Below are 14,623 nucleotides of genomic sequence, written 5' to 3'. Positions count from 1 at the left end.
GTGTGTGTGTGCAGGAGTGGAGCTTCCCAAAGATCACGCTTGTGGGTCCCTCAGGGGCACTGTCCTCCGTGCACCCAGGGCCACCCCCACCCCCAGCCGCTCTCGGGGAGGCCGTTCCTTTTGCTGGCAGGGCCCAGGGACCGGGGTTCCCTTCAGGGTGTGAATGAGCCAGAGCTGCCTTTTAAGCCTGGGCTGCTGGGGGGTGCTGCCCCGTGGAGGTGAGCGGGCCTGCGGGCCCACGGCCTCCATCCAGCTCCCCTTCTCCTCTCTGCCCCCCGCTGCGCCTCCTGGTGGGAGACGGCTGTCCCCTCCCACCTGCCGTCCCTGTGGGTCTGACGCCTCCGCTCCCTCGTGTGAGTGGGACCGCGCAGTGCTTGTCCGCCGGGGGCTGACTTCATTCAGAGTGAGGTCCCCGTACCCCGCTGTGTGGATGGACCCCCTGCCATGGCCTCGGGCGGCCTCCGGCTCCTGGCTGCTGGGAACGAGGCCGGGCAAACACCTCTGCAGGCGTCTGCTTCCTCCTGGCGTCCCCCAAAGTGGAGTCACCGTCACGTACAAATCCTGCGTGTGACTGTGAGGAAGCTCCGTGCTGTCTCGCCGTTTTATGTTCCCCCCCACCGTGCACGCAGGTCAGCTTCTCCCATCGCCTCCCACGTGCACTGCTCCGGGCTTTCCGGTCCCTCTCCCGGGAGCGGAGCTCGGAGCTCGCTGTGCTCGGACTTGTGCTTCCTGCGGATGGTGCGCTGGGCGCTTTCCGGCTCTTGTTGGCCATCTGGGTGTCTTCTGGGGAGAGACTTCTGTTCAACTCCTTGCTCATTTGTTTTGTTGTTAATCCTCAACCAAGGATATGTTGAGTTTTAGAGAGAGCGACAGGGAGGGAGGGAGGGAGGGAGGGAGGGAAGGAGGGAGGGAGGGAGGGAGGGAGGGAGGGAGGGACACAGTGATTGGTTGCCTCTTGTCTGCGCCCCAACTGGGACCAGGGATCGAGCATGCAACCCAGTCATGTGCCCTTGGCTGGGAAGGGAATGACCCTGGTGATTGGGCCGACGCTCTAACCACTTAGAACACTGGCCAGGGCCTTTGGTCATTTTTTTAATTGGGCTAAATTTTTTTAATACATTTTTATTGATTTCAGAGAGGAAGGGCGAGAAGAGAGAGAGAAAAACATCAATGATGAGAGAGAATCATTGACCAGATGCCTCCTGCATGCCCCCCACTGGGGACCGAGCCCACAACCCAGGCATGTGGCCTCACCAGGAATCGAACAGTGACCTCCTGGTCCATAGGTCAGTGCTCAGCCACGGAGCCCCGCCGGCCGCTGTTGTGGAGTCGCAGGCGTTCTTTCTCTCTTCTGCACACTCATCCCTCGTGGGACGCGAGATGGCGCTTTCTCCCTCCCATGGGAGCCTCCTCGCTCTCTTGCTGGTGTCCTTGGCCGCACAGGAGCAGTGAGCACGGACAGCCGCCCGCTCTGCCTTCTGGGCCTGTGTGTCAGTATCGTGTCCACGAAGCTGTGAGGGTCCCAGGCCTTCTTAGATGTGAGCTTGTTGCTAATCCTCGCGGGAGGTGTTTTCCCTTTGACTTTAGAGTGGAATGGGAGATGGGAGGGAGAAACCCACGGGAGAGAGACACGTGGATTGGTCGCCTCCACAGACACCCAGACTTGGGCTGGGGATCAAACCTGCCGCCCAGTGTGAAGACCCACGGCCTGCGTGGTTCAGGGTTCGGGCTCTGGAAGAGAGGCCGCACGCAAATGAAAGAGACGAGACAAGAAACAATCATTTGGAAATCTTGGGGGACCAGGCGGGAGCCCAACGCAATAAGAAGGACTCCTCTTGGGCTCAGGCCTGGCCATCCTTTTATTCAGTTTGGGATGCACCTATAGCCCTCAGGCAGGCAATTTGCAGTAACAGGCAGACTATCTTATCTGTAAGGATTTACATGTCTGTCAGGTGGGGAAGTTGCTTCAGCTGCCATTGTCTCAACTAAACAGTGGGTGCATAGCTCTGACCTTTGCCAGGGCTCAAGGGTCACCAGCCTTCCGGGCTCCTGTCCACACCTCTCTGCTAGTGAAGACAATGGGCGGCTTCCCGCAGCCCAGGTCCGTGCCCTTGGCTGGGAAGGGAAGCCATGACCCTTTGGTGATGGGGCCGACGCTGACCATTGGGGCAGCCAGCCGGGCTAGATGTTAACTGTGGTTTGGTTTTGTTCATCCTCACCCGAGGATGTCTTTCCATTGATTTTAGACAGAGTGGGAGGGAGAGGGAAAGACAGAAACGCATCCATTGGTTGCCTCCTGCACGCGCCCGGGGAGGAGCCTGCAACCGAGGTATGTTGCCCTTGATCGGAATGGAAACCAGGACCCTCCAGTCCGCAGGCTGGCGCGCTATCCACTGAGCCACACCGGCCGGGCATGACTGTGGACTTCAATAGCAGGTCCAGGCCGCAGATGGGCGGGGCTTGGGAGCCGCCTCGGCAGCAGAGCGGGTGGAGCCAGTGAGCCCGCCTGCCGCCCGCCACCGGACTCCACACGCGGCAACGGGAACGAAGCTCAGGCCCTCGCTTGTGGGGCCGCCGCCTCGGGGCGTGAGCTCCCCCACGCGTGCCTCCCAGGCCGCCTGGCCCTCCGGAGGGTGCGGTGGGCTCGGAGCTTCCCCGCCGGAGAGCCGCCTGCCCTGCGGCCCCGCCCTCCCGCACCAGCCGGGCCGCAGGCTGAAGGGGGGCCGAGCACTCACTAGGTGCTGCGTTTTGAGGTGCCGCGAGCACGAGTGAGGGGGACCCTCTGCACAGCGAGCCAGGCCCCGCGCACCCCGGGACGAGGCCGTGGGCGGACGGAATTGGGGGATTGCCTGGCACTCAGCCCGCGGGAGCTCCAAGAGGAATCAGCGAACCCCCTCCCGTAAGAAGTGGTTCCAGTGCTGGCGCTTTTCCGGGCGCTGCCAGTGTCCGCGAGCTCATCCGCGTGGCCGTCCCTGGCCAGTGGCTCCGTGGGGAGGGTGTCGGCCTGCACACGGAAGGGTCTCAGGTGCGATTCCCAGTCAAGGCCAGGGACCTGGGTTGCAGGTTCAATCCTGCAATTGCTGTGTCTCTCTCACATCGAAGTCCCTCCCTCCCTCCCTCCCTCCCTCTCCCTTGCACTCTCTCTAAAAATCAATAGAAAAAATACTCTTGGGGCGGCCACTGCGCCCAGTGGTTGAGCATCAGCCTAGGAACCAGGTCAGGGATCGATTCCGGTCGGAGCACAGGCCCGAATTGAGTCTCGATCCCCGGGGGCGGCGGGGTGGGGGGGGCGCAGGAGGCAGCTAATCCGTGATTCTCTCCCTCTCCCTTCCTCTCTGACATCAATAAAAATACATTAAAATGTATTTCTGCCCTTGGGTGAGGGACAGAACGCACACAGCTCTGGCCGCCTCGCTCACATACCAGCTCTGACTCTGAGGAAACTTGTTCTCAGAGCAACGGGTTTCTGTGCATCATTGTTCCTATGACTATAGGCTGGGGGTGGCTGTGGGTGGCTGTGGGGAGTGGCTGGGGGTGACCATGGGGGTGGCTGGGGGGTGGCTGGGGGGTGGCTGTGGGGTTGGTGGGGGTGTGGGGGGTGGCCGTGGGGGTGGCTGTTGGGGGGAGTGGCTGGGGGGTGGCTGGGGGGGCGTGGCTGGAGGGTGGCTGGGGGGTGGCCGGGGGTTGGCCATGCGGGTGGCTGTGGGGGGGTGGCTGTGGGGGAGTGGCCGGGAGGTGGCCATGGGGGTGGCTGTGGCAGGGGTGGCCATGGCTGGGGGGTGGCCGGGGGGTGGCCATGGGGGTGGCTGTGGGGGGGTGGCTGTGGGGGATGGCCGGGGGGTGGCCATGGGGGTGGCTGTGGGGGGGTGGCTGTGGGGGATGGCCGTGGGGGGGAGTGGCTGGAGGGTGGCTGTGGGGGGTGGCTGTGGGGGATGGCCGGAGGGTGGCCATGGGGGTGGCTGTGGGGGGTGGCTGTGGGGGATGGCCGTGGGGGGGAGTGGCTGGAGGGTGGCTGTGGGGGGTGGCCGGGGGTGGCCATGGGGGTGGCCGTGGCAGGGGTGGCCGTGGCTGGGGTGGCTGTGGCAGGGGTGGCTGTGGCTGGGGGGGCGGGAGCGGGGGACGGGGGGCGCTGTGGCTGGGGTAGCCATGAGGGGGTGGCCGCGGGGAGACGTGGAGGCAGGCTGCTCTCGGTGATGCCCGGGCGGCGTCTCTCTGGGCCGTTTCCCCGTTTGGCTGCAGCTCATCCGTCCGATCCCGGCGGTTTTAGAAGCCGCCACGGCCGGCGCCTCCCAGGCGTTTACCAGCTGCGGGGCCGGGAGCCCGCACTGTTTTGCTGGGAAGAGTTCCTGCCGAGTCCCCGGGCCCCCGCTGTCCCGAGGGCCTCCTCCTCCTCTGAAGGCCCTGGCGTCCGAGTGGGCGGGACGCACGTGTCCCCACGCCCACGGCCTTTGTCACCGAGAGCTCCTGCCACGCCCACACTGTCCCCACACCGGGAGGCCTGCGCCCGCTGGCCCCACTCGGGGACCAGGACACGGGGCTGGGCAGGCTGCCGGCGGGTTCCCCGAGGACCCTGGCCTCCTGGTCTGCCTCCCGGTGGAATGTACCCTCCTGGACCCTCGCGCCCCTCCCCCACCTTCTCTCTCGCTGCTGCAGCTCAGACCAGGGCTCCGGCTGCTCACTTCCCCCCAAATAAGCCCTTGAACCTGGGACCCAGGGAGAACGGGGCGGGCCATGGAGACGGCGAAGCTCCGTGCCCTGAGTCCGTGTCTGAGGGTGAGTGGGCTGCCCCCGCGGGGCCTCTCCTCCACGCCCACGGGGACTGGCCCTCCGCCGGTGCGCCCAGTCCTGATGGGCGGCCCCTGCCCTGCGGACAGGCCGTTAGGCCCGGAGGGACGGGCGGGGACCGCGGGTGCTGTAGGGCGGGGGGTAGAAATGCTGCCGGTGGATGCAGCGCCTCCTGCTCCCGATCCCGCAACTCTGGGCGTGGCCGACGTGGCCCGCAGGCTTCCGCGCCGGAGCTGCAGGACCGCGCCGGGTGCTGCGCGGTGACACGCTGAGGCCACACGCCAGCGTGGTGGCCACAAAAGCCGCCGTGGCCGTGGCGGGCGCTGCGGGAGGAGGCTCCCAGGGCCTCGGCCTCCCGTGCGGACACGGCGCCTTCTCTCCACGCGGCGCTCGGCACGGGAGGCCCAGAGTGAGATGGACGTGGCCGGGCGGACTTTCCGTTTCTCTGCGGAAGAAACCTGCGCACCGAGCAATGAAGCCGCACGTGCCTCCTGCGGCTGGGGATGCGCGTTAAGATGCAGCCCGTGTCTGTGGCGCGGGCCGGCGTGGGTAGCGTTCTTCAGCCGGGTCCCTCAGTTCCGGGCCGGACGCTGCCGGCTGGGTCCTGGGAACCGGGCGCAGCGCCCGCCTGCTGAGGGGAGCGTGTCCCCAGAGACTGCGCCCAGCCCGGGCCGTGGGCGTGAGGCGGCCACGCGATGTCTGTCTCCGGGACTGTCCCGTCTGAACTCGGCCCACGGGTTTCTTGCAGGCGCTAAAGAGATCGACATCGCGGCCACCCTGGAGCACCTGCGGGACCAGAGGCCGGGCATGGTCCAGACCCAGGTACTCCCCGGGCTGCGGGCGCAGGGCCTGGGGCCCCCCGAGGAGGGAGGGGGCGGCACGGCGCAGTCCCACCCGCCGCCGGGCTGCTAGGCCCCAGACGCTGGGGAGTTGGGGGAGACACCACGTTTTTATAGAAAGAGGTCAGCTAGCCCCACACCCTGGCAGGAGCCGTCAGATCCTGCCCAGTCCCATTCCCCGCTCCCACACCACAGCTCTGGGACGGGGCCACGGAGTGTCCCAGGGCACACTGGGGTCCCGGGCACCCCTAAATAGCTCGTGTGCACACTCACTGAACAGGCGAGTTGGCAACATCGGGGGTGCAGACAAGACCATGTTGCCTCAGGGGAACCAGGACTAGAACGAGGGTGAAATACATTCCAGAAATAACCCTCTCCAACCACAGCCCCACGCCCACTCCAAGCCACTGCCCACGCCCCAAAGCGGTCTCTCCTGCTGGCGTGTCCGCCGCTCGGCGCTCCTGGCGCCCACACAGGAGGCTCGCCCGCGAGAAGCCCTGCCAAGCTGCCTGCCCCCTCAGGACCCGGTGGCAAACCGGCTGCCGTGCCATCGGCTGCCGCGGCGTGGGCAGGGGGTGCCTGCAGCCCGAGGCCTCGTCCTGGGACCGGGCGCCATCGCCACCGGGCCGTGCGTTCCCCCACGAAGTGTGAGCGGCCCCGTGGTCCTCTCTCTGACGGTCAGAGATCAGACAGGGCCCCGCGGTGTCCGCCGGGCGGGAGCGAGGACGATGGAGTCCCACCTGGGAAGTCACCGCCGACGCCTCCGCCCGGGACAGGCAGAGCGGCCCCCGTCTTACGCGGTCAGTAGGGAAGTATGCCGTAGTTCACACACACCTGATGTCTCTCAAGACATTTTTTATTTAAAGTTATAAACCTTACACCTGGGAAAACATTGCAGAAATGATACATCCCCATGTCACAGCTCAGGTCATCCGAGGGCAGGGGTCAAGGTTGGGGTGGGTAGTTGGCTGGCTCCTGAGGCTGGGGTAACTCTGCCTTTTCAGTGGCTGAGGGTCTGCCCGATGGTCGCCACTGTGACTGTCCGTGCCCCGCCGGCCCTCACGGTCCGTCCCGGCGTGGCATCCGTGTCCCCCTCAGAGGACCTGCCTGGACTCACGCGCCCTCTCTCCCGCAGGCGCAGTTCGAGTTCGCTCTGACCGCGGTGGCCGAGGAGGTCAACGCCATCCTCACGGCCCTTCCCCAGTGAGCGGCCCGCAGCCCGGCCGCCGCCTGCGGGAGCCACGGCGGCGATGTGTCTCCAGTGTAACTGCCCAGTAGTAAGGCCCCCACATCCCATAGTCACTACAGCTTAGCCGTTAAATCGTGTATTTTTGTTCAATTAAATAATAATGAAGAGAGGTTTGTGGGATCGTCTAGTTTGGGGGCAACCTGTCCATCTCCCCTCGCCGTCTTGAAAAGAACGCCGTTTTCCTGAAAGCTCAGTTCTCACTCTCCATCGCAAATACTATTGTTTCTACTGCGTGGCTCCCGCATCTGAGTGGTCCTGGGTTAGGCCTGTGACCTGTAACTTCCCGGGTCACCGGCCTTGGGGCGGTGGGGGGGGGGGGGGCGGCTGGGGAGGCCCCAGGCACAGAGTGGCTGCCGCTTGTCATCAGGAGGCTCCTCGGGGAGAGACCAGGGCTTGTCAGGAGCGAGATGGACAGAACTGTTGACCTCCTGGAGCTTTGGGACCAATAATAACGAAATGGTCCCAGCATCTCCCTCCTGCTCGGGTGGCTGCCCTGCCCTGAGCACGGCTCACCGCCAGCACCTCCACCCCTGCGGTCGGCAGGGCCCCAGGGCGAGCACTCCCAGCCCTGCAGGGGAGGACAGGTCGCCTCGGCGAGGTCGTAGGTGAGCCCCAACCTCGGGACCGTTTGGGCTGCAGAAAGGGGTGTACACACTGCAGACACAGACGAGCACTTCCTGTGGGAAAGCCTAAATCAGGGGAACCGATCCTGGCGTGGGGCCCTCACCGGGTTCCCAAAGAGCCCCCGTCCCAGCAGTGCCCGTGGCCCCTCTCACGGGCGCCCGGAGCTGCTGGCATCAGAGCCCGCGCTGCCCCCACGCCTAGAAAAGGGGGCGCAGGACACCCACATCTCCACGTGATGGCAGAGCAGCGCGAGCCGGTGGGCGCGGAGACCGCCAGCGCGCCCTGCAGGTCGGACCCGGCCGCTTCGGTCGGCCACTGTCTGCCGTCACCGACAAGGCTCGGGTTTGCCAAAATGGCCATGAGTGCCAGCTGACCACCCCATGCCGGAGAGGGAAGAATCCGAGTCATTAACTCAGAACAGCCAGGTCTGGGGATGGCGGCTGTACCGCACGTTTCATCCTGGGGTGGGTACCAGGCCGCGGCCCTGGCCCCTCCTGCACACGCCCGGCTCCAGCCTCAGCGGATGCCACAGACGAGAGGAAGTGCCGCGAACGGGAGGGAGATGCCACAATACTGTTGTGTCTCTCAGGTTGTCGTGTGCTGTAAAATCCCTGTAACTCTCCCCACAGCTGCTTCTCTTTACCTGCAAATCCACATCATTAACAGACTGATTTATCTGAATATGAGGAAGCATATACCGGCTTGTAACTTCCAACTCCTTAGGTCCAAAGGGTGCCTGCCGTGTGGGGTGTGACATCTGATTGAGCCAGATTAAAGGCCGATTCCACACACTATGGTCTCTATTTGGGGAGGAGAGCGGTTTTCTTACCCGTCCGTTCCTGGCATGGGCTCACGCATGTCTAGCATGTGGGGCCCAGGCAGGTGCTCCCTCCCCCCTCAGTCCTGGGCGAGGGGGTCCCACCAGAACCGCTGGCCCAGCGAGCCCAGGACGGGCCGCAGCGACGTGCCTCTAGCTCACAGGCGAATGTGCTGGGGACGCGAGCACCCCGACCAGGAGCTGGGGACTGGCTGCGGGGCCCCCAGCTGCCAGAGGCGGGGAGGGCCGCAGAGCAGGCTGACCGGGGATTCAGTGACTCCTGAGCAGCGCCCACTGACTGAGGGCCTGGCGTCCATCAAGATGTGGGTGGTCACTCCTTAAGAATCTGCTCCCGACCTCAGTCACGCTCGTGGGCTCAGTCCTTCTGAGACCCTCCCGCCCCACGCAGCTCCCTGCCGAGCGGCCACTGTGCGGGTCGTTGCGTCCCTGCGCACGCCACACGGGCATGTCTCCTCGTGAAGTTCGCATCGGCAGAGGCCCCTCGGGACACACGTATGTAGGACACCGGACAGCGTCCTTCAGAAACAGCCCAGCAGCTCCGCAGGCAGAGCCTGCACGGGCCGGGGCTCCGAGCGGGAGCACGCGTGGCCCTTGCGATGAAGCCCTCACGCTGCACACGGCTCCTGGCTCCAAGGCCGGGTCCCTGGTCCACTGGTCCCTGGACCAGTGCTGGGGGCCACACCGGAGGCCCCACTGGGGCAGGCGGGCATGTCCTCGAGGGCACTGAACCAGAACCTGAGAGAAGGCAGAGGCCACACCACACACACACACGCACACACACACACGCACACACACGCACACACATACACACACATACACACACGAAACACCTGTTGAGCACGACCCTCCCAAGATCCGGGCCTGCCACTGAGGCCGTCACAGCAGGACTCAGCTTCCTTGGGCTCCTGCACTGTCTGTGGCCTCCACACACTGACAGCCCCCACACCGACATCCCCCACACCGACATCCCCCACACCGACATCCCCACACCGACATCCCCCACACCGATATCCCCCACACCGACATCCCCCACACCGACAGCCCCCACACTGACATCCCCCACACTGACAGCCCCCACACCGACATCCCCCATCCCGACATCCCCGACACCGACATCCCCTACACCGACATCCCCCACACCGACAGCCCCCACACCGACAGCCCCCACACTGACATCCCCCACACCGACATCCCCCACACTGACAGCCCCCACACCGACATCCCCCACACCGACATCCCCCACACCGACAGCCCCCACACCGACATCCCCCACACCGACATCCCCCACACCCACATCCCCAACACCGACATCCCCCACACCGACATCCCCCACACTGACAGCCCCCACACCGACATCCCCCACACCGACATCCCCCACACCGACATCCCCCACACTGACATCCCCCACACCGACATCCCCCACACCCACATCCCCAACACCGACATCCCCCACACCGACATCCCCCACACTGACAGCCCCCACACCGACATCCCCCACACCGACATCCCCCACACCGACATCCCCCACACTGACAGCCCCCACACCGACATCCCCCACACTGACATCCCCCACACCGACATCCCCCACACCCACATCCCCCACACCGACATCCCCCACACCGACATCCCCCACACCGACATCCCCAACACCGACATCCCCCACACCGACATCCCCCACACCGACAGCCCCCACACTGACAGCCCCCACACCGACATCCCCCACACCGACATCCCCGACACTGACAGCCCCCACACCGACAGCCCCCACACCGACATCCCCCACACCGACATCCCCGACACTGACAGCCCCCACACCGACATCCCCCACACCGACATCCCCCACACTGACATCCCCCACACTGACATCCCCCACACCGACATCCCCCACACTGACAGCCCCCACACCGACAGCCCCCACACCGACATCCCCCACACTGACATCCCCCACACCGACATCCCCCACACCGACATCCCCCACACTGACAGCCCCCACACCGACATCCCCCACACCGACATCCCCCACACTGACAGCCCCCACACCGACATCCCCCACACCGACATCCCCTACACCGACATCCCCCACACCGACATCCCCCACACCGACATCCCCCACACTGACATCCCCCACACCGACATCCCCCACACCGACATCCCCCACACTGACATCCCCCACACCGACATCCCCCACACCGACATCCCCCACACCGACAGCCCCCACACCGACATCCCCCACACCGACATCCCCCACACCGACATCCCCCACACCGACATCCCCCACACCGACATCCCCCACACCGACATCCCCCACACCGACATCCCCCACACCGACATCCCCCACACCGACATCCCCCACTCTGACAGCCCCCACACCGACATCCCCCACACCGACAGCCCCCATACTGACATCCCCCACACCGACAGCCCCCACACCGACAGCCCCCACACCGACATCCCCCACACTGACATCCCCCACACTGACAGCCCCCACACTGACATCCCCCACACCGACAGCCCCCACACCGACAGCCCCCACACTGACATCCCCCACACCGACAGCCCCCACACTGACATCCCCCACACTGACAGCCCCCACACTGACATCCCCCACACCGACAGCCCCCACACTGACATCCCCCACACCGACATCCCCCACACTGACATCCCCCACACCGACATCCCCCACACCGACAGCCCCACACCGACATCCCCCACACCGACATCCCCCACACCGACAATCCCCACACCGACAGCCCCCACACTGACAGCCCCCACACCGACAGCCCCCACACCGACATCCCCCACACCGACATCCCCCACACTGACAGCCCCCACACCGACATCCCCCACACCGACATCCCCCACACCGACATCCCCCACACCGACATCCCCCACACCGACAGCCCCCACACCGACATCCCCACACCGACATCCCCCACACCGACATCCCCCACACTGACATCCCCACACCGACATCCCCCACACCGACATCCCCCACACCGACATCCCCACACCGACATCCCCCACACCGACATCCCCCACACCGACATCCCCCACACTGACATCCCCCACACTGACATCCCCCACACCGACATCCCCCACACTGACATCCCCCACACCGACATCCCCCATACTGACATCCCCCACACCGACAGCCCCCACACTGACATCCCCCACACCGACAGCCCCCACACCGACATCCCCAACACCGACATCCCCCACACCGACATCCCCCACACTGACATCCCCCACACTGACATCCCCCACACCGACATCCCCCATACTGACATCCCCCACACCGACAGCCCCCATACTGACATCCCCCACACCGACAGCCCCCACACCGACAGCCCCCACACCGACATCCCCCACACCGACATCCCCAACACCGACATCCCCCACACCGACATCCCCCACACTGACATCCCCCACACTGACATCCCCCACACCGACATCCCCCATACTGACAGCCCCCACACCGACAGCCCCCACACCGACAGCCCCCACACCGACATCCCCGACACTGACATCCCCCACACCGACATCCCCCACACCAACAGCCCCCACACTGACATCCCCCACACCGACATCCCCCACACCGACATCCCCCACACCGACATCCCCCACACCGACATCCCCCACACCGACAGCCCCCACACCGACATCCCCCACACCGACATCCCCCACACCGACAGCCCCCACACCGACAGCCCCCACACCGACAGCCCCCACACCGACATCCCCCACACCGACATCCCCCACACCGACAGCCCCCACACTGACATCCCCCACACCGACAGCCCCCACACCGACAGCCCCCACACCGACAGCCCCCACACCGACATCCCCCACACCGACAGCCCCCACACCGACATCCCCCACACCGACATCCCCCACACCGACAGCCCCCACACCGACATCCCCCACACCGACAGCCCCCACACCGACATCCCCCACACCGACATCCCCCACACCGACATCCCCCACACCGACAGCCCCCACACTGACATCCCCCACACCGACAGCCCCCACACTGACATCCCCCACACCGACATCCCCCACACTGACATCCCCCACACCGACAGCCCCCACACCGACAGCCCCCACACCGACATCCCCCACACTGACATCCCCCACACCGACAGCCCCCACACCGACATCCCCCACTCTGACAGCCCCCACACCGACATCCCCCACTCCGACATCCCCCACACCGACATCCCCCACACCGACATCCCCCACTCTGACATCCCCCACACCGACATCCCCCACACCGACAGACCCCACACCGACAGCCCCCACACTGACAGCCCCGTTTTGCTCAGTGGCCACAGAGACCATGCCTCCTGCAGTGGGTGCCTGCACCTCCTTGTCCTCCTCCCTTTCAGGGAGTCAGAAAGCCCCCCCGATGGGGACAGGCCGCCTGCAGAGCTGCCGCCCTGGGCTCCGGAGCAAACCTGACTCCAGCGGCCCCTGAGCGCCCAGGGCAGGAGCGGGCCGGCGCCCTACAGCCTCCTGGAGAGGCGGGGGTGGAGCCTGTCACAGACAAGGGGGCCCGAGAGGGGCATCGCAGAACATGGCAGTGAGTCCCGTGCGGTCCCCCCCCCCCCCCCCCCCCCGTGCTTGCACACCAGGAACCAGGGAGAACTGTGACCTCAGGAGAGGGCTGCCCGTGAGGCGGGTGAGTGCAGGGGCACAGTGGCCGGCCTGCCTCCTCTGGTGCTGAAAAAGAGAGAGAACAGGAAGGAAAAGCCCCATAGAGAATGTTGGATTTTTAAAAACATTTCTTTATTGATTTCAGAGAGGACGGGAGAGCCAGAGAGAGAAACATCAATGAGAGAGAATCATGGATGGGCTGCCTCCTGCACGCCCCCCACTGGGGATGGAGCCGGCAACCCGGGCCTGTGCTCTGACCAGGAATCGAACCGTAACCTCCTGGTTCATAGGTCGGTGAGCAACCACGGAGCCACAGGCCAAGCGAGAATGTCAGGCTTTAAGACAGAAGTCGACGTTCAGACGGTGACTGCCTAGGCCGCCGTCCATGCAGCTGCTGAGCCCCGGGCTCTCAGAAATAAAGGAAAGTGCGAGAGACACTCTGCTCTGCTCCAGTCCCATGCTGGGCGCCCGTGCGGCTTTGGGTGGCACTGGGGGCGGCCGAGGGCTGAGTGCCCATCAGGGCCGCGGGTGGCCTTGCGCACGAGCCAGCACTCCGGTGGGTAGACGTGCCTCAGCCACGCCTGGGCCTGTGGGGTCACGGACGATGCCTTGAGTTCCCGGCTGGGCTCTGAGCCTTGGTCTGGGGGGGGGGGGGACCAGGCGTGACTGCTTATCTTCCCTAATTCGGTGGCTGTTTCTGGTTTACTCCGCGGAGACAGTCCCCGGGGTCAGCGGTGGAGGTCAGTATGGAGACCGTGTGGTGCGGGCCGCGCCCCTGCCAGGTCCTGGGATTTTCCAACACGGCGAGGGTGTGGGGGCGAGGGTGTGGGGGCGAGGGTGTGGGGGCGAGGGTGTGGGGGCGAGGGTGTGGGGGCGAGGGTGTGGGGGCGAGGGTGTGGGGGCGAGGGTGTGGGGGCGAGGCTTAGGGAGCGTGCTGGCGGACCGGGTGCGCTGGACACAGCAGCAGAAGCGCCCGCCCCGTGGGACCCGGTGGCCACCGCGCCGGCCAGAGCCCCGCCAGGCTCAGCAGCCCCGTCTCTGCCACAGCTTCTGGGCGCGACAGGAGGAGGGGAGCAGACCTGTGAGGACGGGCTCCGAGACGTGACAGAGGGATGACGGCTGCTGTTCATAAGCCTGAGCCGGAGCGTCCCGCCCCTGCCACTGGCGCAAAGCCCTTCTGTCCCCTCCCCACCCCACCGTGAGGAGGCTGGCCCTGAGCCGGCCTGTCCCCCCCCCCCCCCCCCCCCCCCGCCTATTTTCTTCCTGTCCCTGATCTCCTGATGGAAAGCGCCCACTGGGGCAGGGCCTGGCGAGGGCTGCCCCTCCTGCCACACGCCCCGCAGACCTCAGCGGACAGCCGGCCGAGCAGCTGTGACGTCGAGGCTGCCCCGGCCCAGTCCTCTTTAAGACAGCAGATCTCGATCTGGGAGGAAAAGGTGTCCAACAACGGAGGGCTTCCTAGGTTCGGCCTCCTCTGGGAGCAAGGCGTCCAACTAGGGACAGGCAGGCTCCCGCGGAGAGTTCCTGCGGAGGACAGACCGGCACCTTCCAGGCCACCAGGACCTTCGTCTAGAGCAGGCGTCCTCCAACCACGGCCCCGGGCCACAGGCGGGTGTTTCTGCCGTTTTGTTTTTT

General features: G+C 65.6%; 1 protein-coding gene across 1 annotated transcript in view; it reads left to right on the top strand.

Annotated features, from left to right (window-relative positions):
* The window catches only part of PTPRN2 (protein tyrosine phosphatase receptor type N2), a 428,035-nt gene extending 421,058 nt beyond the window's left edge, over positions 1-6,977 (top strand). The window contains exons 24-25 of the mRNA XM_054726069.1: positions 5,534-5,607; positions 6,760-6,977. Coding sequence (XP_054582044.1) covers positions 5,534-5,607; positions 6,760-6,831 — 146 coding nt within the window. The 3' untranslated portion in view covers positions 6,832-6,977. The remainder of the gene's footprint in view (positions 1-5,533; positions 5,608-6,759) is intronic.
* The last annotated feature ends 7,646 nt before the right edge of the window (positions 6,978-14,623 follow it).

This window comes from Eptesicus fuscus, chromosome 14 (assembly GCF_027574615.1).
Source record: "Eptesicus fuscus isolate TK198812 chromosome 14, DD_ASM_mEF_20220401, whole genome shotgun sequence".
Classification (NCBI taxonomy): Eukaryota; Metazoa; Chordata; class Mammalia; order Chiroptera; family Vespertilionidae; genus Eptesicus; species Eptesicus fuscus.
This window is presented reverse-complemented; position numbering and strand designations above follow the sequence as displayed.